Source organism: Trichechus manatus, unplaced genomic scaffold (assembly GCF_000243295.1).
Source record: "Trichechus manatus latirostris isolate Lorelei unplaced genomic scaffold, TriManLat1.0 scaffold00184, whole genome shotgun sequence".
In the NCBI taxonomy this organism is placed as follows: domain Eukaryota; kingdom Metazoa; phylum Chordata; class Mammalia; order Sirenia; family Trichechidae; genus Trichechus; species Trichechus manatus.
Genome location: NW_004444120.1, coordinates 2034912 through 2059618, shown reverse-complemented (window position 1 = coordinate 2059618; position 24707 = coordinate 2034912). Strand labels below are relative to the sequence as shown.

Below are 24707 nucleotides of genomic sequence, written 5' to 3'. Positions count from 1 at the left end.
GAAAGAAAAACATTCACACAGTGAAGGGAATCAGAATTTGTTTTTATATACCTAGAGTTATAAACATTTGTATCAAAATATTTACAATTATAGTATATGAAATACCAATCCATTAAAGAAGAAGCCAAATACAGTACTAGAACAACCCACAAATGTAATGCAAATTACATGAGACATAAATGTCACAGAAAAAAAGTAAAAGACAAGGAAATACATGGTTCATTCCAGTCATATTTTGACTTTTTAACATAACGTGAGTATCTCTTCAGGATATATCTGATATGTAAGTATGTTTCTGCACATAAGACAGACTTCTATAATTGCCTGATAATTAAATTATACTTTAAAAGTTCATCACCCTACAGTTTTTCTGGCCAATTTCTCCACCCCCCAGTCCAGTAATTTGGTGGCCTGCCCTCAATATTCCCTTAACCAGAATGAACACGGAGAAATATACTTGGTAATAGCCCTTTTACATAAATACCAGCAATCATGGCATAACAACTCCCCAAAAAGGAAAGGTATATGAGATATGGGATAAGGAGACAGCAAGAAGAAGGAAAGTGGGCAAGATGTTTCAGATCCTCCTGGGGGTAGATCTTCTTCTCAGGCTGGTAAAGAAAGTGTCTTCCCAAAAAACCCCATTAGGCAGAATCTGAGATGGCTTAAAATAGCTGCTCCAGGGAAGAGCAATGCCTGCTTAACCAGGAATAACATACTACTTACTTCTAAGTCCTATATAGAAATACTCCCGTGGCATCACAGCAGCTCAGTTATCATCTGACTGGATACCGCAAGAGTTTTTGCTTTTTTTTTCCTAAGAAAATATCTGCCCATCACCGACATTTGTATTTATCACATTGGAATTTTCTTATTTGCCTGGGAGTGCAGGCACTCTGTTCTTATCATGACTGAAATACAATATGCTTAATACTTCACTATTAGATAGCACCTTCCACCCAAGGACCTGTTGCTTACTTTTGATTTGTACGTGTGTTTTAATCAGATTCCAGAATTGTCATGCCTCACCTGTGTGTGAAGTGGGATAGGCAGGGACTCTGAGAGGTGACCACTGTAGCCAGTGTCAAAGCTAGAGCTGCCACTAAGCCTAGGATCCTGATCCCCAATATGGATAAGCATACAGAACTTCCATGAAAGTGTATAATTTAGAGGGAGAGTAATAGGATTGTGTCACAAGGAGCTGTGGCCATCTCTCTCTCAGGATATATTTGAAAGAAATATTGACTATATTGAGAGGGGATCCTAAAAACATGACCCTAATGTAGCCCTGTTGCAAGACTGCCTCTTGATCCCACAATTTGTGTGGTGCTTTCCCCACTGAATTGGTCGTTAATGGCTTTATAGAACTTCCGAAGAGCTGCCTTGGCTTTAAGGGAGAGGCTTAGCAAAGTCTGTGGCAGGAGACCCCCATGAGGGACAGCTGTGTAAGATCTGGTCTGGCCTCTGGCCATCCCCCAGGCCTTCCGTTGCACGAAGTTCTCTCTCTTGGTTTAGCTAACCCACCAACTTGGTCTGCTAACTCTATCTCGCTTTCTCCCATTATGTCACAAATGCCACTGAATTCTACAGAGATAAATATCAGTTCTAAAGAGGGAAAATGGCCCCATGGCCAAAGCCCTCTGTGGGTATTTCAGAAGGGCAGGATGGCTTCCAGGCTTAGCATATTCAGCACAAAAACAATATCTGCTCTTGCCGGAACTTGTACCGCTATTTTAACTTGGTGCAGTAGGTCTGAGGACCTCTGTGCATGACCTAGAATTCACCTTCAGAGGCAGGGCCAGTGGTGTGGCAGCTGAGGGCTCCCCAGGCAGTGTGAAAAGTGCAGGAGGCCAAGTTTGGTGGCAAGAGAGAGGCTCTCTGGCCCACATCAAGGGAGCATCAAAGTGCTAGCCAACTACTTTCTCCAAAGGCAGGGTCTTGATAGTAGAGAATCTCTTCAGTAATAGTTTGGGTTTCGGTCTCTTCCACTCTTACTCCACCCTCCCCACCCACCCCCGCTTCTTGGTTTCTCCAGCACAGCAACTTCCACTTCCCTCCCGGATTCAACTACTTCCTCCTCCCCAACCCCCATGTCCCCATTCACTGGTTCAGCCTTATTTCTTTCTCAGGACCAGGTAGAGAATGCCAATGATGAAGCTAAAACAGAAGCAGATCCAGGTCAGGATGAAGGAATAGCCGTGGTGACTGCCTATGAAATTGTTTCTTTTACCATTGGCATAGTGATGAGTGTAGATTGATGCCCCGATCACAATGCACAGCCCTGCCGTGAGAGAGAGAGAAAAGAAGTGTACATTAAAAACGGCTGTTGTTTTAGGGTACAAGGGAGAAGAAGTTTTTATAATTTTTATAAGATCCTATTTCCCTTACTGGCAACGGGAAATGCGATCTGGCTGTTTGGCCCTAAACAGTAGTTCTGTTGATTTACCCTGGACCGAGCTTGATCGGTTGCGTTTGATATATTAGCAGTATTTAGGGCCTTGGCACCTGCATTGGTTTGTGTGGCTGCAAGTGTAAAGTAAAACACAGAACACAGTGTCCACTGCCCAGCTTCCCCTTCTGGACTCCAGTGTGTCCAGGCAAGGCTACTCAGGAACGTGCAGCCAAAGAACAACGGCCTTCTTGCAAACTGGATGTATGTGGGAAGAATGACAATAGTATGATCATAGAAATATTTGCATCTATTGTGGCAGTGTTTTCATCTCTCAGAGGACTCCCACCTTCCCACCTTCGTCAAGAGGTGCTCCTGAAGGAGTGTGCCCCAACCACTTGGTAGCCACCCAGCAGCACTACGTTTAAACAATGAAGCAGATATTACCAAAACCAAGACTCACGGCGACCCTAGAGGACGGAGTAGAACTGCCTCATAGGGTTTCCAAGAAGAGGCTAGTGGCTTCAAATTGCTGACCTTTTGGTTACCACCTGAGCTCTTAACCACTGGGCCACCAGGGCTCCAAGAAGCAGATAAGGGATCTTAATCTGAGCTGCAATCAGAGGTTCTCTAAAAGAGAACAAATAACCAGAGGAGAAAATAGTACAAGGTGGTTTCCATGAGCTATGTGCTAATCGGCTCAAGTTGCCAGGAGTGTCCATTCCATAGTATGAGCTACTTAAAGTGTTTCTATCTAAACAAAGATTCCCTGGGTGGCACAAATGGTTAAGCGCTCAACTACTAGCCAAAGGGTTGGCAGTTCGAAGCCTCCGGAGACAGAGCTGGTGATCCGCTTCGGAAAGGTCAACCAACTGGAGGGCAACTAACACCATCCTAAATGGGAATCTGCCCCTGAGATACTCACAGCACACCAGCATGGTGGCCCCCGAGAGGAAGAATCGGTTTCCCTTCTCCAAGGTGAAGAGCTGGAACACGAAGACCACCAGAGAGATGACAGAGAAGATGATGGACAGGATCATGAAGGCCTGCACCGACTTGAGGGCATCTGTGGGCACAGGGTGAAGGGAGCAAGGCATTAGACAAACCAACGCCCAAGAGGCCGGATGTCTCCCTGACCCCACGAAACGCCAACATTGACTAGTATCTTTATATGTACCTTCATAAGCATATGGCAGGTCTTGATTGCAGTTGCCCTGGGTACAATTTTTCCAGAGACCTACTGATTCTGATCCATTATTTGAAACCACCCAGACCTGAATCCAGAAGGAAACAAAAGGAAAGTTATTTAAAAACTGACGCCTCTGCTTTAAAAAGAAATCAGCTAGTAGCAGCAAGACATCGTATTTAGCCACAGACTTCTTCTAAGCAGCCTATCTCTCGGTGGAAATAAGGCCTGGAGAATGTGCAGCTGAGGAAAAATCACCCAACCTCTCTGGGTTCACATTCATCATCACTTAAAAAAATTAAATAAAAAAAAAAAGTTTTAAGTGGAAGGCATTTGTTCATAGGAGTTTCAATTTTTAAGGTTTTAAGAAACAGAAACTCTGGATAAGGAGTTTGGTTTTAAGTGGGCACAATTCATACACTATATCGAGATTGCTTCATATAAGAGCCTACAAAGGGGAGAGAATAAAGGTGTGGGAAAATGTTCAACAGGAGACAGCTAAAAAACGTGAGCTATACTGAGAAAATAGTGATGAGTCTGAGTGGTCAAAAAGCCGCTTTTTTCTAAAGAAAAGGTTCAAACTTTGAATGTCACAACATGCAAAGAGGGGAGAAATTTCATATTTACTGTGGGGACAGCAGCTGACCCAAGAAAAACAATTATCCTTCTGGAATGGGAAGGGAAGGCAGGGTCATTGTTTACACAAAAACCCAAACCAAACCTATTGCCGTCGAGTTGATTCTGACTCATAGTGACCCTATAGGACAGAGTAAAACTGCCCCCTAGAGTTCCCAAGGAGCGGCTGGTGGATTTGAACTGCTGGCTTTTTGGTTAGCAGCCAAGCTCTTAACCGCTGCGCCAGCAGGGCGCCTGTCTACACGAGGCAGCTGTTAAAATGCACATGACTGGAAAGGCAGTGCCAAGGATGAGCAATCTCCCGCTGTTCAGTCACAGTGTGCCAAGCCCCATGTTACCAGTTTACCAGTCGACTCTGACTCATGGTGACCCCACGTGTGTCAGAGTAGAACTGTGCTCCATAGGGTTTTCAATGGCTGTGATTTTTGGAACTAATTTGTGAGACCTTTTTTCCAAGGCACCTCTGGGTGGATGTGAACCATTAACCTCTCAGTTAGTAGCCAAGTACTTAACCATTTGCACCATCCAGGAAGTCAAAGCCCAAACCCCATCTTAGTGGCTGATGAGAATTGACTCGACGGCAGCTAACAATAATTGACCGATATTCGACACTTTGGCATCCATTAATATAGTTTGGAGTTGTTTCTCAGATTCATTATCCTAAGAAACACAGGGATTGGCATACAGAATGGCTAACTGGAAGAGGTTGCCTGGGTAGGGTTTGGGGACACTGGGGTGCTATCTTATCATATTGTTGTGTGCCATTGAGTGAGCCATTTCTGACTCATAGAGACCCTATAGGACAGGGTAGAACTGCCCAATAGGGTTTCCAAGGAGCAGCTGGTGGATTCGAACTGCTGACCTTTTGGTTAGCAGCCAAGCTCTTAACCACTGTGCCACCAGGGATCCTTGTGGGGTTTGCTTAAGTTAACCTTGCTTATAATCACACCCACCAATGTTTACGAAGCTCTCCTATCTGAACTTTAAATTCATTTATCCTTTCGTTGTAACGGGGATCTAAACAGATTCTGGAGCCATAGTTTGCCTGTCTAGTGATTAGTCGCCTTGGTGTTTATGTCCAAGAAGCTTTCTTGTTTTCTCTAAGCATAGTGAAAGCAAATCGGACACTTTAAACTACCACTAGAGGTCGGAGTAGCCCAAGGTACCGAGAAAAATGAAGCTTGTTGCCACCATGTGTTATTTTCATGTTGTTTTCCTTGAGTGAGTTAACTCAATGGAACTGGATTAATCTTGCAAAACTCTACTTACGTATGCTACTCTCAGCTCAAAACTTGAATTCATCAGCCTGGCAATCAGAGCTGTTCATCCGCTGACTCCAATCTATCCTTCTAATCAAGGTTCCCAGAAGGAAGGGAAGCTCTGCTCCAGTCACGGAGTTGCCCTCCTCATCCCTTGAGCAAAGCTTGTCCTTCCACCTCAGCACCTTTGCTATCACCCCTGCCTGGAATGCACCCCCACGCTCCTTCCACTGCCCTTCTTTCACCCAGAGGAGCCCTACTCAACTACCGGGCCTCTAAGCTTCGCCTCAAGCTCCACCTCCACCAAGAAGCCTCCACTAGAGACAAGGGGACTCACGTATCCTCGACCCTCTGGACACCTGCAGCCTTCACGGAAACTTGGTTTTCTCCTTGATATTTAATTCTCTAAGTGTGAATGTGTGCCATATTTCTTCCCCCAACTAAGCAGTAAGTTCACAAAGGGCAAGGGCTACAGCACTTTCTGTAAATTAATACTTGGATAAATAATTTCTGAACGAATGAACCAACAAAAGAGCATTACTCACATTGGCAATGGTGGAAACAAATAGCATAGCAACAGTGGCAAAGTGGACCACAAAGATACCAGCCAGTAATACCAACATCTTGACTTTTTGTTAACACACGACGGCAAGTGAAGAGAGTTCTGTAAAGGAAAGAGAAAACAAAGGGGAGAGATTCAATAATACAATTCAGCTTTCCCACAAGCATGGGCTATCTGTGACAACCAGAAGTTGCAATGAAAACCATCACAATTACAATTTCATTATAAATTCCTGAAAACACCTTGTTAATCTAGTTCTCCAAGTGCCTAAATGCCTATCCATCTATTTACCTAAATGTGAACATAATTCTGTTTCTTCTCAGGCATACATATATATAATGTGTACACTCATTTCTCTAATATAGCCTATTTCAAATAAAGAACATTTATGACAACTGTTCATATTTTATTTTGTTCGTGTTTTGAGGCCAAAAGTAGGACTTTGGTTTTTAAAAGGCCTTCTTACAGCTGTAATTTCCAGTTCTCTGTGCAACAAAGTCATATAAATTTCCATTTTCGACTAGGGAAGTGCCCCTGCTTCTATCCAACTGCTCACCCAGCAATTCTAATGGAAACGAATGCCTTTCACAGAATAGCAGCTATTACTCAACGCCCATATACTGAATAGGGTACTAATTTGATCCCAACTGTGATATAAAATGTGAAAGCCACTACTTCTATTATTATAATGTTGTTTGGTATTCAATAACTGTTGTTGTTGTTAGGTGCCATCGAGTCGTTTCCAACTCATAGTGACCCTATGTACAACAGAAGGAACCCTACCCGTTTCTGCCCCATCCTCACAATCATTGCTATGTTGGAGCCCATTGTTGTCGCCACTGTGTCAGTGTATCTCATTGAGGGTCTTTCTCTTTTTCACTGACCCTCTACTTTACCAAGCATGATGTCATCTAGTACTGCTGTAACAGAAATACCACAAGTGGATGGCTTTAACAAAGAGAGATTTATTCTCTCACACTCTAGGAGGCTAGAAGTTGGAATTCTCAGGGCACCAGCTCCAGGAGAAGGCTTTGTCTGTTTGTCAGCTCTGGGGGGAGGGTCCTTGTCATCAGTCTTCCCCTCATCAAGGAGCTTCTCCATACAGGAACCCCACGTCCAAAGGATGTGCTCTGCTCCTGGCACTGCTTTCTTGGTAGTATGAGGTCCCCACTGTCTCTCTGCTTGCTTCTCTCTTTCATATCTCAAAGGAGATGGGCTTAAGACATAACCTGATCCCATGTCATTAACATCATAGAGATAAGATTTACAACACATAGGAAAATCACATCAGATGACAAAATGGTAGATAATCACATAATACTGGGTATCATGGCCTAGCCAAGTTGACAGATATTTTTGGCGGACACAATTCAGTCCATAACGATGTCTTTCTTCAGGGGCTGGTTCCTCCTGATAACCTGTCCAAAGTACATGAGACAAAGTCTTGCCATCCTCATTTCTAAGGAGCATTCTGGCTGTACTTTTTCCAAGACAGATTCGTTCCTTCCTCCGGCAGTCCACGGTGTATTCAATGTTCATGCCAACACCATAATTCAAAGGCATCAATTCGTCATCCATCTTTTTTATTCCTTGTCCGGCTCTCATATGCATATGAGGTGATTGAAAATACCATGGCTTGAGTCAGGTGCACCTTAGTCCTCAAAGCAACATCTTTACTTTTTAACACTTTAAAGAGATCTTTTGCAGCAAATTTGCCCAATGCAATACATCGTTTGATTTCTCGACTGCTGCTTCCATGAGTGTTGATTGTGGATCCAAGTAAAATGAAATCTTTGACAACTTCAGTATTTTATGAGTTTATCATGATGTTGCTTGTTGGTCCAGTTATGAGGATTTCTGTTTTCTTTATGTTAAGGTGTAACCTATACTGAAGGCGGTAGTCTTTGATCTTCATCAGTAAGTGCTTCAAGTCCTCTTCACTTTCAGCAAGCAAGGTTGGGTCATCTGCACATCGCAAGTTGTTAATGAGTCTTCCTCCAATCCCAATGCCATGTTCTTCTTCATATAATCCAGCTTCTCAGATTATTTGCTCAGCAAACAAATTGAATAAATATGGTAAAAGGATACAACCCTGATGCACACCTTTCCTGCTTTTCAACCATGCAGTATCCCCTTCTTCTGTTCAAATGACTGCCTCTTGGTCTATGTACAGGTTACTCATAAGCACAATTAAGTGTTCTGGAATTTCCATTCTTCCCAATGTTATCCATAATTTGTTACGATCTACACAGTCAAATGCCTTTGCATAGTTGGTAAACACAGGTAAACATCTTTCTGGTAGTCTCTGTTTTCAGCCAAGATCCATCTGACATCAGCAATGATATCCCTCATTCCACGTCCTTTTCTGAATCTGACTTGATATTACAGCTTAATGATCTGATCACCTACTGATGGAACATTTCAGACTTGCATTACACACCTGAGCCTTCAAGAAGGGACTCTACTATGGGTCTGGGACACAGTTTTGTGTTTCCCGTGGCTCAGTATGATAATTCTAGGGACTTTAGATATGTGCAGCTTGAGATATCACCACAGGTGCCTTCTACCTGTGCATGACATTTACACAAATGCCAGTCCTTCAGGACTCAGTACAAAAGATGGGCAAATGCATCAATCACCAGGCGGGGGGATTGGGAACTGACAGAGATTAAGAATGTGATGAACAAAAGCATCCAGGCACAATCCCAGCAGAGCAGGGAGCCCATTGATCATAAAACCGAGGCAATAAGGAAGACTAGTACCAGTTGCTGTTGAGTCAATTTCGACTCGTGGTGACCCCATATGTTGCAAAGGAGAACTGTACTTTGTAAGGTTTTCAATGCTGTGAACTTTCAGAAGCAGATTGCCAGACCTTTCTTCCAAGGCACCTCTGGGTGGGTTTGGCCCACTGACCTTTAGGCTAGTAGTCAAGAGCTTCACCGTTTGCGCCACCTAGGGACTTGAAAGGAGGCGACAAGGATGCACAACTGGGGAGTGAGCTCTGATTTGTGGGCATTGCGGGAGGAGTATTTGTCATGCCTCAAACACTTAGGATGCAGTGCCGGCTCAAAGGAAGGGGCTTATGAGGGTTTTTCACACCCTGGGCAGGGTGTATGTGCAGATGGCCCCACGTAGGGAGGGGATGGCTGTGCATGTCTTAAAATTGCACCACTTCTCTCTCTCACTCTAATTGAAGCTTTGAGTGAGCTGAGCCACTTTCGTGCTGTACCAGGGATTTATTGGAGAGCACCGATACTATCGTTCCGACACTTCAGGTGCCTTTTATCTCCTCTCGCTTTCCTCTTCAGGCACCCAAAATCTAGAATGATCTAACGTACACTAGGGCGCCTAGCTTTACAGGCAAGGAGTGAGAGGCAGAGACTGGCTTCCACTGTCCACCCTGACCTGCTCCAACAACCCCTGCCCTCCTTCCCAAGCTGGGCACTTCCCTCCCATCTAGGCTAATTGTTAGGAATGTGGCCAATTTCCCTGTGAATAACGACAGTGTGGAAGTTTATCCTGCTACCTCAGGGAGAGCTTGGAGCTTTCATGCCCGCCATTACTCATCTCCCCCACACATTCAAATTCGGCTTTGCCTTTCTCAGGTTCTTGCACACCTCCACAACTTCCTGCGTGACTTTAATGCACCATGAAAGAGGTTTTTGAACCAGACAGAGACTGAGTTAGAATCGTTTGAAGTTATTGGACCCATTGGTCTCAGTTTCCTCGGATATGAAGTGAGGATTGCCATGCCAACTGTACCGGGGCGTGTGAGGGTTAAACTGGATCACATATGTAGAACACCAAGCCCGGTGTCTGCACGTGGCAGAGACTGATAATGGGGTTGCTTTGGTTGTAGTTATTATTATTACTATCATTATTAAAAGAAGCTGAGTAGCTGTTGCTAACCCAACCCCAGGCTGCCCTAAGTTAATCACCAACCTGCCCCATGTTAAGTGCAAGTAATAAGATACCTGCTATCTAATCCACAAGGCAGTGTACGTAAAATCATTTTGGTCCTCTTAGAAATTGTCATTATGCCTAGTCCTTGCCCTTTGAGTCAGGAGACCACTAGGGACACGTCCTCAGGAAGGGCCAGGAGAAAGCTCACTTTTCTCAGCCCTCTCTTTGGCCATCCCCCGCACCCCTGGACGTCCCCAAGATTCACACCATCTCCTCCGAAAGGACTAGGCTGATTGCAGGGAGATTGCAAATATTATATAATGAGTTCTTTTGTTTAATCCTCCTTGGGCTCTTTAAATGACTTTTTTACTCCTTTTGCTTCTAATTTACAAACATCCTCCTCCCAATACTGGGAAGTGGTTGAGGGGTCAAGAATGGCACATAACACACCAAGTGAGGCCTTTTAAATGAGGTCACAGAAAACATTGTGCGTTTCTTCTCTTACTGGCTTTTAGGAACTCGGCAGCATTTCCCGTCTCTCTGGGTTGCTATGTGCTCCTCTAAGGTCGAGTCTAAGTTCCTTTTGCCCCTGCTCACACTCTCAATCTTGATGAATTGGACATCATTATGGATTGAATTGTGTCCCCCCAAAACGTATGTTGTGAATCCTAACCTTTATGCCTGTGGTTATCATTCCATTTGGGAATGGCTACCTTTGTCATGTTAATGAGGCAGGATTAGTGTAGGGTGTGTTTTGAGTCAATCTCTTACAAAATATAAAAAAAGCAGTGCAGATTAGGACAAGCTAGCAAGCCAAGATGGGGGAAGAGAGATGCCAAGCCACATGAAGATAGCCAAGAAACAGAAGTTCAAAGAAACAAGGACCTTCCTCCAGAGCCGACAAAGAGAGAAAGCCCTCCCCTAAAGCCAGCACCCTGGATTCAAACTTCTAGCCTCTTAAACTGTGAGGAAATAAACGTCTGTTTGTTAAAGCCACCCATGTGTGGTAGTTCTGTTATAGCGGCAATAGATAACTAGGACAGACTTGGTCGTGTTCTAAATCTCCTCCTCCCACTGCGTCTCCACCTTGGCTCATCCACCACATCTGCAGGGCAGGTGAGTTCCTGGTCACTGGATCTCACTGCTGATCTAAACCACAGCCCCACCTGACCATTAGTCCCCTGGGCGTTGCAGGCTACAGGAGTGAGTGGAGGAATGCCGGCAAGCAGTGACTCTCTTTCATCTTAGATTTCTGTGATTGGGCCATGTCTCTTTTCACAAAAGGAGCAAAATGTCTTGGCTTAGCAAGTGTTCTTAGTGTTCAGATGTATAGACTCCCAGAACATACAATTCTCTTTCTGCTTTTGGCTGCTATATCCAGTCAGAGGTAGGGGCTGCTTAGCTGGAGTTATAGCATAATGCATATAATCGGCCATCTTTTCATTGCCCCAGATTTGTCAGATTTTATTAGTATCCTTCATTGTCAGCTTAGAGGGGCTTCTGTTATTTTCAGTGGCCTTCCCCAAGGCATTCTGAAACCAAATAAACTATCTTTTTTAGATTTCTGCACTGGATTATCCCTAGTTGCCCACTCTGTATGCTAGAGACTTCTCAGCAGAGAAATCCTCAAGCTGGAGGGAGGCAATCCTTGAGGTCTTTATGGACAACCATTAGTGGTACTGAATGGGTGAATGTCTGGGAGATGGATCAGAACAGCAGAGTATGGATATAAATAACAGGCGATCCCATGCTCTTGAGACTTCCTCCCATGCATTATTTTCAATGTCATTTCGGGGGAGGCTCACTCCCTGCACTGGCTGGTCTTGCTTCATCCAAAGGCCCTGAAAAGAGATTATTTCTGAGCATCTCAGTTCACTGGAACTATCGACTGCTGGAACTTTCTTTCTTTGCACTATGTTTCACTAGAACAGTAATTGATTTCTCCCTCACACCTCTCTAAAACACTGTGCATGGTACTCCCCAGTGGAAAGCATACCCCTAGTCCCAGCTGGGCGGCTCAAATCAGGAAGTAAGGACTAACAGCATTACCATTCTGAATACTTGGGGGCAATGCCTGCTTCATGAAGAGCATTTAGGTGTACTTGGCAGTCCAAGAGTTTGTCATTTGGTTGCTGGGAATTACCGTGACAACAATGTCATTTGTGGTACTCAGACTCACCAACCCAGGCCACCAGAGCTAGTCAAAACATAGTGTTCTTAAGGCTAGGACATCACTAACTGTTCTATGTGGGATGCCAAGAACATATTTCCCCACCCACCACTGCAGTTGGATCAGGGACTTCCCTTTAGGCTGATCTCCAAAGTGCTTGGCACAGGAATGGTGGTCAGGGCTCCATGGGGCTGGGTGGGAACTGAGAAAGTATAGGAGGCATGAATGTTGACTCTAGAGAGAAGTGATTGTTAAGAGAAATGGGAATTAGGAGACTTGGAACCACAAGCTGGTTTTCTGTTATTTCTTTTCTGTTCTTCCTTGTGCTCTAAGGGATGGCGCGTCAGTTCCCTTTCCACTAGCTTCATCAATTGTTTCTGACCAGTTTCTCCTGTTTTCCCCCCCGAATCGCCCAGACCACATTAAAACAGCGGTCTCCTCATGCTCTTATCACTAATGCAAGCTTCACAACCACTGACCATTCTAGATTTGAATTAACTTCTTTGCTAGTAGGAAATTAATTATAGTTAGTGGAAATGACCCTGAGGATTACAAATGCTGGTGATTATAGCTATAAATGACTACTAATTGGAGGAAAGGAAGTGGAAAGGGGCAATCACTCTCTCCAGTTGTCTACATCCACTTAAATCTTTCTAGGTTTGTTGCCTCTCTCTTACACTCCCTGCCCCCTCAGAATGAGAGAAGCAAAGGAACTATAGCCCTGAGATGCTGCCTTGCATCACCTATTTGCCTCCGTTCAGGTAGCCTAACACTTTCAGGGTACTCTGACCAGTGAGAAAATAATCAGGCCCCAGTGGGAGCCTTTCCTTTTCTGATGGGTAACTAATTCTGCAACGACCTGGAGAATAATTGAGACTTTGAGAGGAATTTAGATGTGGGTAGTTTGACTCTGTGGTTGCTAAATTAAAGGTGGGACAACCCCTTCCTGTTGTGAAATCTGTGTGTTCATTGAACTGCCACAGGGGGTCTAGGGAAAATCAGTTCTTTAATCGTGGTCTAAGGCACAATAATTGGAAGCAATACAATAGAATGGAGTAACCAAAAACCCACTTCTCCAGCAGAGGAACTGATGGAAGTCCTGGGATTGAGTCACTGAAGAACCAGCCTGAGCCTAGGGGTACAACATAATCAAAAACTAGGAGGTGGGACTGTGTGCACATGGGGGTCCCTCCCCCGTAGAGCTCTAATTTCCATGCTTCATTTGAGAGTGGGTGAGAATCTCCCAGATGAAAGGCAAAGATGGTGCAAGAGGGCCTCGAAGACTGGCTAGTTCTGAAAGGCATGTGGATCTGGCTAACCAGAAGACAGTTTAGTCATTTCTCCTGGTAGCCTCAGATAGCCCAAGCTTTTCTGGGGAAAAGAGAGCAATAAGGTCCAGATGCCAGATTTTCTATCTCTTCTTCCTCATCCTGGTTGTGTTACCCAAAACATCATGGTCATGTCATGAGATCTACCTCCATAACTGATCTTTCATCCATTCCTTACTTACCACTCCCATCATCACTGTCCAGTTCAGGTCCTAGACTGGACCACAGCATCAGCCTCTCCTGTGTTCCTCTCTCTAAACTCCCCCCTCCCTTTAATATACCCTCCATACTGCCATTGGGTTATCTGACCATGTCACTCCCCTACTCAAAACCTCCAAGCACCCACTAGTATCCAGGAAAGAGGGTCCAAATGCCTCATGCTGGCCCTTGGAATCCTAGGAATCTGGTTTCCACTGATATTTCCAGCCTTTCTTTCCCTCTCTGGACACATCACATCACCTTAACACCATTTACCCCCTTCTGTTTGTGGTTGGAAAACACATCAATCCTCAACACCACTGAACCCCCTCTGTTCCTGACTACTTTCCTGCCAACCAGCTTTTGTTGAACATATTGCTTCTGCTTTCATGTCCTTCCCCCAGTAACTACCTCTCAAAGCCTTTTCAACCAAATTCAACTCTTACCTCTGCTAAGAAGCCTTCCCAGATATACCTCCTTGTTATGCTATAACCCTTGCATAGCCCTTTATTAACCCACTAATGGCAGCCTTTCTGGTAAAATTTATGGATGTTTTTGGCTCCCCCACACCTAAGATCCCAAGTTCCTGAAGGGAGAGTCTTGTATATAACAGGGACTGAGTAAATATCTATTCAATAAATAAATAAATGGAAAATTAAATCAATGTCAAAGTGCTGGAGACCTTCATAATAAACATAAACAGATTTCAGAAGGAAAGTGTTTCCCTCTTTTTACATTTATAATCTTTACGTCTTTATTATTTAAAAAATAATTTATATTTTAATATAACTGTATTGAGCATCTTATTATATGCTGTATAATATATAAATGCTGTATTAAGTATTTCCATATAAATGTCCGTCAAATTTGAATATTTCCGTAGTACCTTTATCATTTGAAGACACAAGAGTATATATGTATGTCCTGCCTTTTGTTCAAACAGAAGTAAGTGAATGCAAAGAAAATATCTTATGTTTCACACTAATTTGTCCACAGATTTAACTTTTCTATCTGTTTCATTGACTGTCTTGTCTCTGGACTGAAAGAAGGCTTTAAAATTCCAACCCAATACATGACACTTACCTACAATTCTACACCAAGAAACTATCTAAACATAGGTAAATGCCTCCAGTCATGGGGAGCTTACTATATTGCAAGACCTCCCCATTACAAAGGTTCTCCTGACAACGAATCAGAGTCTACTTCTAGCAATGACTACCACTGAGCTAAGTTCTGCCTATGAAGCCAGCCCAACTAGTCGAATGCTTCATCTTCAGCCCTTTGCTAGTATGGTTACTTTTGCAGCAGGACTACCAGGTAATCAGAGAATTATCCAAAGGACGTCGCCTTAGGTCCAAAATCGCAATTAAGTCATAACACAGTCCTGAGATTACTCTACCACTAGACATTACTCTTTCTTTTCACTGATTGATGTTTTCCCAGCAGTGAAATTCCTATCTCCTTCATGGATGACTGCAAACTTTGGAAAAAGCTTTCTCACACCATCTGACCAAAGACATGTTGCTTCCTCCAAGGCACGAGAAGAGATGAAAGGCAACACGCTCCTGGTCATATGACCATGAGTCAGCCCCATGTCTCCGTGCCGTCTTCCTCAGAGTGACACCATGACGCTCTGCAGTTGGCTCTTCTTCCTAAGGAGACCACACAGATTTTCTAGCATAAAAACCTTTCTATCCTGACAAGTTGTGTTCACTTTGTTTTTGTTTGTTTTTGATGTGTTTGTTTCCCAGTGAAGATCATTTTGGTTGGCATAATGAATGTCCATTTAACATAAAAGCAGAAAAGGAAATACTCCCGTTTGGAAGCAGCCGTAGAGGGATGTATCTGGAGGAGGAACAAGGTTGGAATTAAAAGCAAGCTGAGTGGATGAGACCTTGGATGAGCTTTTCTGCTCATCATTATTGTTGTTTTATGTCAGGTGTACTTTTCCATTCTAAAAATCATTACTACACAGAGGTGGGAGAGGGGAACATTAATTGTCCGTGGGAAACATGTGTAGCGAAAGAATCCTAAAGGAACATTTCCTCCTGCCTCTGGATATCTGATGTTTGGTGTAGAAGGGATGAACCTCAGGTTACACCTCACTGTGTGCATATCATACTGGGGCCTAATGTTTTTAAGTGCAGGGCCGTTTTTATAACCAGGGAAAACATCAACACTCAAGTAGCAAAAGTTTGCGAGGATCTACATGCTCTAAGGAAAACAACTTTTTTTTTTCATAGTCCTGTGGGAAAGGGAATTACATCTCCCAAGTTTGGGCTATCATCACTGAGGACTGTTATAGAAAGAGTGGTCTTTATCCGGCACCAGTGTAGACTCTCACGTAGACAGGGTTCAGGAACTGGAGGGTGGAGGAGGGGCAAGCATGTTCTTTTAAAAAGGAGAGGGGTATTTGTTGAAGAACCGGGTTCTTGTCAAAACTCTACCTCTACCAACTGTTGACTTTAGAAAAAGCACTTCATCTGTCTGGTCAGTGGCCCCTAGAGAGGCAGAAATGTGTAGTGGTTAAGAACACGGGTTCTTGGTTCAAATCCTGCCTTCACCACTTCTTAACTGATCTGTAGTCCTCATAGGATTAATGTGAGGATCAAAGGGCCCATGCTTGATCCAGAGCAAGGGTTATATGATTGTTGCATGTTATTTTTATTCACTTATGTAAAATGAGAGGCTTAGGCCAGCAAAATGGGTTTTAAGCTTTGCTGCCAGAATCTGAGGGCCAATAACTACGCTAAAGGTAAAAAAAAGGAGCATGAATATTGTTTTTACGAATGTTCCTGAGGAGAATAATGTATTTCTCTTATTTCCCCTTCTCCTCTTCTGTGACCAGGGGAGGAGGGTGCGTCTGAGCAGCATCTGTGAAGGCTGAGAGAGCTGGTCTGGGAAGCCCGAGCCAGACCACAGCTGGTCAAGCAATTTCCCCTGGGTGAGGAGGGAAGCTTTAGCTGCATTCTGCTTCGGACAAAAGAGGAGTCTTCTGGCAGCCACAAGGTCTTCAGAGGAGAGGTTGCCAAGACAATAAGTAGGGTTTGGGAAGAAAATCAAGGTGCGGCCCAGCCCCGGAGGCGCTTGGGTGGGTCTGACAGTAGATGGCAGCAACATGCTTTGACCAGCAAAACTCAGCTTTGTGTAAGGCGCTAGCTGCGAGGGGCTGTTTCTGCCTGGGCCAGGGGCACCCTGAGTGTGCTGGCTGGGTTGGGGGCTCTGTTTCTGTTTTTCAGGGGAAATTGAAGATTTAGAGCAAGAAGAGGCTTTGAGGTCATTTGTCCAAACTCTTGACCAAGGGGGTAATGCATGTCTGGGAGGTAAAGCAGTAAAGAACTGAACCCCACCCCACCCCCCATCTTCCAGACAGGGCTCTTTCCAGACCTGCATGATTTCCTCTCTCCTATCTCTAAAGTTTTGTCTTAGGGTCGGCGAAAGTTCTAGATTCCTAGAACGACTCTCCGCTCTATTTCTCCCATCAGCTCCTAGTTAATCAGAGGGTCAGCACAGCCCTACAAAACAGTATCTTGAGCAAAAACAAAGGGTCTTTCTGAGGCTGCGACTTCTTCCTGTCATTTCTGAAAAGGCTCATCCTGCCTGGGCAGCCCTGCCTGGCCACCAACGGCCCAAACCAAATCTCTACCCTGCGAACCCTGAGCCCTGCTGGAACACCACTTCGAATACTCAGTCCTAGGGGAACATCTAGCTCAACTGGCATAACACAGCTTATAAAGACAATGCTATACATTCTACCTTGGTGAGTAGTGTCTGGGGTCTTAAAAGCCTGTGAGCGGCCATCTAAGATACTCCACTGGTCTCATCCCTTTGGGAGCAAGGGAGAATTAAGAGAACAGGACACAAGGAAAAGATTAGTCTGAAGGACTAATTGTCCACAGCTACCAAGGCCTCCACCGGACTGAGTCTAGTACAGCTAGATGGTGCCCGGCTACCACCACTGACTGCTCTGACCAGGATCACAACAGAGGGTTCTGGACAGAGCTGGAGAAGGATGTAGAACATAATTCTAACTCACAAAAAAAAGAGCAGATTTACTGGCCTAAAGGAGACCGGAGAAATCCCGAGAGTATGGCCTCCAGACACCCTTTTAGCTCAGTGGTGAAGTTATCTGCAAGGTTCACCGTTCAGCCTGGGAGTGGACAGCCCCGTAAAACCAAATGAGACTAACGAGGTACAGGATTCCAGTGACAAGGGCCAGAAGGCAGAAGGGGACAAGGAAGCTGGTGATAGGGAACCCAAGGTTGAGTAAGGATATTGTTGATGTGTTGTGAGATTGTTAACCATTGTTATAGGGCAACATTTGTAGTAACTGTTAAATGAGAAACTATTTTGTTCTGTAAAGCCTTCATCTTAAGTGAGAATAACAGCACAATTGGAAGAGCATAGTCAATGTCACTGAACTGTGCATGTAGAAATTTTTGAAACGGTGTATCTTTGGCTATGTGTATTTTCACCAAAAAAATACCAAAATGTTGAGAAGTTAGAGGGTTGACATGTCGTGGGGTTGTTAACCAAATTCATAAAACAATATGTGTACTACTGTTTCATGAGAAACTATTTGTTCTGTAAGCCTTCACCTGAAGTACCATAAAAAAAAAACAAAAAAACAAATATTCAGTCCTAGCCCCCACACACAGCACAGAAGTCCCCTCCCCACTGAAGCACAGATAGCAAAGGACAGCTCTGGGTCTCAGCTACAGAACTCTTTCTCCAAGATCATGGGGTCACACCAGCTGGCCCAGGACTCATTATCTCAGGAGAGTGAGTTAGAAAACGTTAGAAATGACTCCCTTTGGAGTTGCTGGAACCTACCAAGATGCTGAACCCTCTCTCCAATTCCGATTCTCCAGCCCTCTGGGGAGGGGTCTTTGGTTATATGAAACAAGAGGTCCAAGTACCAAGGACCTCATTTTACTCTCAGCACTGATCTGACCCTTCTGAAAAGAGGAGAAATGTTGGGGAGACCACTGCCTGGTTGTCGCAAACATTCAATGGAAATACAAGTGATACTAAGGATACATTGACCATATGAAAAAGAAAGATGTGGCCAGAGCAACAAGAGATTCTTCACGGGGGAATAGAACAGAAGATTTGACCTAAGGGCTGTCCTGAAACATTGACTGTGTGTGATACCCAAGCAAGGGGGAAGGAGTTAGGAAGAAGCACCCTTACCACTTCCCCTTGCTATCTGTTCCCTTTCTCTTTCCACTTAGCTGTCTCCCTCTTTTCTCAGACTTTCAGTTTGCCTCCTCTCCTTGACACCAGGCCTGTGGAAACACACAGTCACGCTTGCTCTCCTTCCCTTCCCCTCCTTTCCTCCTCCCACACCTTTACCATCACCCCGTGCTACAGGGTCTCCCTCCCTGAGGATAGGGTGGAGTTTCTTTCCCAGGACCAGCTGGGTCTCTCCCTGAGCCTGACTGGGTTCCTGGTGAAGTCCTTGCCGGCCTTCAGTGTCTTAAGCGGCTTAGATGGTCGGCCCCTCCTCACCTGTGCTGGCATCTTTTATGTTTAAAAAAAAAATCAAGCTTTTTCCTTTTCTTCTAAGATCTGGGGTGAGCGCTCATTGCCACCTGATGATAAATCCCATGAACACCACGCCTAAGGAATCTCTGAGCAGATGGGACAAAGAAGCTGCCCGGGTCCTGAAGGGCCCTAGGAGTCGAGAATCCTCTGTGAATTGTCTGTTCCAGTGAAACATGTTGCCTCATTTCACGTTTCTACAAATTCTTGTAAACTAGCTATTACAGTGAGCCCAAGGGATTTCCCAAAACAAAAATGGTGGGATCTTAGAGCAATAGAATTTCAGAGCCACAAGGAGCTCAATAGGAAGACAAGACAAATGACTTGCCCATGATCACACAGCAGAGTCAGGACAAGACCACAGCCCGTCTGTCTTCCTGCCCATCCGTCTTTCATCTGTCCCAGGATTCTTGCTGCCAGTTTCAATCTGTGCCAGGAGAGTTCTCTATTTTAAGTACCCCGTTTAAAGGGAGAATTTATGAAACAGACCCAGGAAATACAAAGACAGCCGCAGCCACATAAGGCCATCAGCACCAACAGCAAAGGAGAAATGCCATCTCCACAACAGGGAAGGAAATGTTGACCCAAATTTTTGGTTAAAAAAGAAGAGAGAGAAATAGCAATCTCCACAAGTGTTTATGTTTTTATCTTTATGCTTTAGTATCAGTGGATCTTTCAGTTAAATGGAGGGAAATGGTTTTACCCAGTCAGGGCACCAAGGACTGAAGTGTTACAAACAGTGGTCTTGGGATGCCTGTGTGTAGAGAAGGGGGTTGGTGTTGGGAAGTCAAAAAAACCTCCAACTTGAACCATATCTGGGCTCTCTTGCTTATTGAATAGCAGGTACAGCCCAGAAATCTGGGGTCATCTGGACAGAACTAGGAAGGATGTTAGAAACGGAAGCTGATGGTCAGAGAATTCCAGTTCTACACCAGTTAAGGATTCGGAGCTCTTCCCTAGGGATTGATCTCCAGATTGCCAGCCAGCAATGTAGACCCTGTTGGGTTTGCTTGGCAGCCTGCTCTGCAGCTACCATGGCAGGTGTTAGCAGTACGTAGGTGGGGACTACGTGAGCTATGGACCAAGCTATGGGACAGCCCTCAAGGCCAGGTTAGAAGGCTGTGTTTCTGACACTGGATTGATTTAACCATGACTTCTGCAATAGCATACACTGGGTATGTCCCCCATGTGTCTCTGTGTATGTACATATGAGAGTCCCAAATGTCTCCGAGTTTTGTGTTGGGGTAGCTGTGGATATACCTGTGGTAAGTTCAAGAAGGAACGATATCCATCCGTTTAGAAAATGAAATACTTCAGAATCAAATCATGTGAATATGGGTGACTATGTGCATAGTCACTAAGCTTCTAAAATGCTCCTTGCTCTTTCTGAACCTGAACCTTAGGCAAAAATTTAAAAAAAAAAAAAAAAGGAAGGAAGTGGGGAGAGGGAGAGAGAAAGAGAGAAAAGGAAAGAAAAAGATAATACAGATCCGCAAAATTTTACTTATTAAATATTAAGAGCTAAGGTTTTAGAGGATAAGGAGCACTGGATGGAGAGCCAACAATAATAACAACAACAGAGTTAGAATAGATAGTTTCCGGGTTGCTTCGGACCTCAGAACCAGGAACAAGATATAGAAGTTACAGGGAAGCTGATTTTGCTCGATTCAACAACTCTAATAATCAGAAAAACCAGTTGCCTTCCAGTCAATTCCAACTCATGGCCACCCCATGTGTGTCAGAGTAGAACTGTGCTCCATACGGTTTTAATGATTGTGACCTTTCAGAATCAGATCACCCGGCCTTTCTTCCGAGGCACCTCTGGGTGAGGGCAAACCTCCAACCTTTTGGTTAGCAACCCAGCGCTTAACCGTTTGCTCCTCTCAGGGACTCCTCTAATAACCACAGCTGTCCAGCAAGGGTGATGAGCATGGGATGTGCTCTGAGTCACCGTGTTTCCCCTTTCTGAGGTGGGGTATAAAAATGATTTCTGCATACAGTAGAAGATCGAACAAGTTCATCTTCAAGATCCCTCCCAAATTCAGATTTCTATGAACTAAATGAAGGATTGAATGAATCTAATTTGCCTTGTGCCCTCGTCTATGGCCCCTTTCCAGATATATACCTCTTCAGGCTCCAAGGAGTTTACAGAAGAACAGTTTTGTCTCATCTATAAGCCTTCCTAGATCTCTGACTGGACCCTCTCTCCTCTGGTCCCAGTGAGTCCAGCATTGAGTGACTCCCCCAGAGCCACCCAATCCAGGCCAAGAGGGTCTGCATCTCTTTGGAGCCCGTTCACGAGGCCCCTAGAGTCTGGATGGTCCCCTGGGACCTGGCTGGGCCTAATCTTGTCTCCGGAGGAAAGCAGGAAGGCTTGAGGAAGCCACAGGGAGTCCTTTCAGCGGTCTGTGGAAGGGATGTCTTTCCTTTCCTCAGAAGTCTGTCTGGTCCTGCTGGGAGGTAGCCAGGGTCTGTTCTCAGGATGTGAGCTGCTCTGGGTTGGTCCTCGATGGCCTTTTGCCAACTCTAGGAACAGTTTAGTATCCCCAAACAATCTGAATTCTGGGGGGTCCTCTGGCCAGGAGGCCAGACCGGATGTCCAGCAGCCCTCCAGCCAGCACTCCGCCCCCGCCCCATTCTTCAGAGTCTGGGGTGGAACTGGATCCACCTCTGAGGGTGGGAGGCAGCAGGGACAGACACAAACCCTCACATTTCAGTACTGTCAACAGCTGAAATCCAGAAAAAACTCTCACAGCCAAGGGACTCTCCCACTGCTTCTGGGAGGGAGGGGCAGAAGGCAGGAGTCAGAATGCCACTTTTTTTAATTGCCCCCAAACTCCAGGAAATAACATGCAGCGTATTTTCTCATTTAAAAAGCTACAGTGTAATGTGAAACACTGCACAGATACTGCAATTCATGACGGCGGTTTACAGCCCAGAATTGTCAATGTTTCCTATTTGCTTACTGGTGAAAAGTTGCGTTTATTAGTTTTAACCTGTGTAGCACGAAAGGATCAGTATGATCTTCACAGGATACCGTTACTAGCAGCTGACTAATGGCTCCCTGATAGACAACCGTGTAATCTGGAAACAATAAACATTTAAAGCAAATAGAGGCGTTCCCTGCATCTGGAAAAGCTGCCCTTGGACTTAACGTAATAATTTCCCCCGGGGGCAGTTTTACTTGACTATTGGAGCACATAGGCTGATTACGTTTAAATCTTCTTGCCCAACATACTGCATTTCTGAAGGAAAAGCCTAACTTCGTTAGACAGGTTGAATCCCGTCATTCTCCGTGTCTCGTTTGTGTGGGGGAAAGCACACCGGCCTCTATGTTGAAATGGGCGGCACCGCAGCAGACAAATGCAAACCAAATGCTAATCGGAGAAAACAAAAGCGGATAGGAGGCGCCCCTTTTCATTTCTCCAGATTCACTTCACAATTAGCAGGCGCGTTCGAGTTTGTCCCACCACGTTTTTGAAAGGTGCGAGAAGATAAACAATGCAAAATAGCCACTGCCTTCCGTGCAGAAAAATTCTGCATCCACCTAAAGAAATCGCTTCTCATTCCTGGTGTACCGTCTTTTCCCTCAGCACTAAAATGTTTCTGGGGTGGAAGCACAAAACCATTCAACAGTTCTACAGGCTGCCCCACCCTCTCCTCCAAGCCCCGTTGCCGCCTGCCTCCCCCCACCCTCCACATCTGGCCAAGAAGAGAAGGATCTCTGGAGTCCACAGTGGACTCCCAGTTCAACCACCTGAACCCCTCCTGCATTTTATTTGAAACACTAGTTGTCTCTTTCTCTCTCTCTCTCTCTCTCTTTTTTTTTTCTTTAAACAGATTTTTTTAAACAAACCAATCACCCTCCTCCCTTCCTGGAGAGGAGAGCCCTTAAATTTAAGCAGAACTGAATGCACAAGCAAAAGAGCAGTAAAAGCAACAGCAAAAATACGCTGAAAACCAGATATCCAGCCACCGTCACCCAAAAAAGACCAGCAAACAACCAAGGAAGAGGGAAATAATTCAAGTCCCGAGGCCATTGAAGCAAAGCGGAGGAGGTGAAAACAACATCTGACAAGTTCAGTATGTCATTTCAAAGGCAGGTAGGGTTTCCTCCGTAGAGAATATCCTATCCCAGTTTTACTCCAAAGTGCTTGCTCCTTTCTCATCTTCTGTAACAACAAGAACCCAGTTACTGTAACACACAATTACATCCCAGTCCCGCCGAGTTCCCCCTGGTCCCTCCTCAAAATGCATTTCTCTGAATTTTATGAAGAAAGTTGTCTTGGTATCCTCTTTTAGCCAAAGGTTTCAAGGACTTGATTCTTAGAGAATCACAGAAAAAGAAGGAAGGGAAGAAAGAAAAAGCAAAGCTTAGCTGAGGTCAAAAGCAAGAGAAGAGCGGAAAGGAAAAAAGAAAGCCGCGTTTGCTGAGCTGCTCCGCAGTGTATGGGGCTGTCCTACCTGAAGGTCTGAGGCCGCGGTGGCAGAAGCTGTTGGCTGCTCTGGTCTCCTCTTCTGGAGGTAAGTGACTGCAGTGAGGGGAGGGACCTGCCTCCTGCGGTTATAAGTTTTCTCTGCTGGTGTGTTGGGATGTGGAATGGGTGGTTTCACTGTGTTTTTAAAGAGTTTCTATGAATCAGTCCGGCTTTGGAAAAAAAAAAAAAAAGATTTGTTGGTGAGCTACGCCCTGCTAAATTGGCAGTCTGTCAAGAATGGCTGGGAGTGAGCCATCAGTTCAAAGAACCCTGTTGTAGGCTCTCTCTTACTCAGACACACAACCACAGTGGAAAAGGAGTGACACTGCTTTGAGTGAGTAATCGGAGTCACACAAATAGATCTGTTTTACTGAAGCCATTCCTCCTCACCAGAAGGGAGGCTGGTTACCACAGCAAAAAGCAAAACACCAGATATCCGCCCCAACCTTCAGCTGGGCGGGGGAGGGAAAGGTACAGTGTCCTGCTAACATAAAAAAAAACAAAAACAACTCATTGCCTTAGTCCAGTCGATTCCGACTCATAGCGACCCTATAGGACAGAGTAGAGCTGCTTCATAGGGTTTCCAAGGAGCAGCTGGTAGATGCCAACTGCGGACCTTTTGGTTAGCAGCCGTAGCATTTAACCACTGTGATCATCACATGAGATTCCCATTCTTCTTCCCCCCAAAGGCATCAGCTACTGCTCACTATCAGGAATTGTCAGATTTATTTCTTATTTACTTCCCTGCCTGACTCTCCTGTGGGTGGCTGTAAAGCCCTAGAAGCAGAAGGGGACACCCCAAGAGCCCTTGTAACCCTGCCTCTGAATGATGGGGTGCTGATTGAATGGCAGACAATCCCTGGTCTTTAATTATGCTGAGTTAATGCCCATGTGGACTCTATAAAAGACGGGAGAAAGTCCTCCAGTTCAGAACTTTGCTTTCTGATCCGCATGTAATAATCCTCTAGACCTTGCTCCACAGCTGAGTTTCTTGTACTAGGGCTAGCAGCATAATCACAGCCACTTCCTTGCACCACTTCTTTCTCATTCAAAA

General features: G+C 44.9%; 1 protein-coding gene across 2 annotated transcripts; it reads right to left on the bottom strand.

Moving 5' to 3' along the window:
• Window positions 1-28: 28 nt before the first annotated feature.
• EMP1 (epithelial membrane protein 1) lies at window positions 29-24332 on the bottom strand. Of its 2 annotated transcripts, XM_023741587.1 has the most exons (5): window positions 23640-24332; window positions 6016-6134; window positions 3567-3663; window positions 3315-3455; window positions 29-2281 (listed from the first exon to the last, which is right to left on the bottom strand). In XM_023741587.1, exons 2-5 carry the CDS (start codon window positions 6091-6093, stop codon window positions 2115-2117), a joined length of 483 nt encoding a protein of 160 aa, XP_023597355.1. In that variant the 5' UTR covers window positions 6094-6134; window positions 23640-24332; the 3' UTR covers window positions 29-2114. The 2 variants fall into 2 exon arrangements, with proteins under 2 accessions (XP_023597355.1, XP_004387389.1); XM_004387332.2 differs by lacking the exon at window positions 23640-24332 and having other exon boundaries at window positions 6016-6847.
• Between the last annotated feature and the right edge of the window lie 375 nt (window positions 24333-24707).

Excerpts from the sequence above, each read along its gene's own strand:
- EMP1 (XM_023741587.1), bottom strand. The coding sequence starts at position 6,093 with ATGTTGGTATTACTGGCTGGTATCTTTGTGGTCCACTTTGCCACTGTT. Across the intron at positions 3,664-6,015 it reads TTGTTTCCACCATTGCCAAT|GTCTGGGTGGTTTCAAATAA; the intron begins GTGAGTAATGCT and ends TTCTGGATTCAG. Across the intron at positions 2,282-3,314 it reads GGCCACCATGCTGGTGTGCT|GGCTGTGCATTGTGATCGGG; the intron begins GTGAGTATCTCA and ends CTCTCACGGCAG.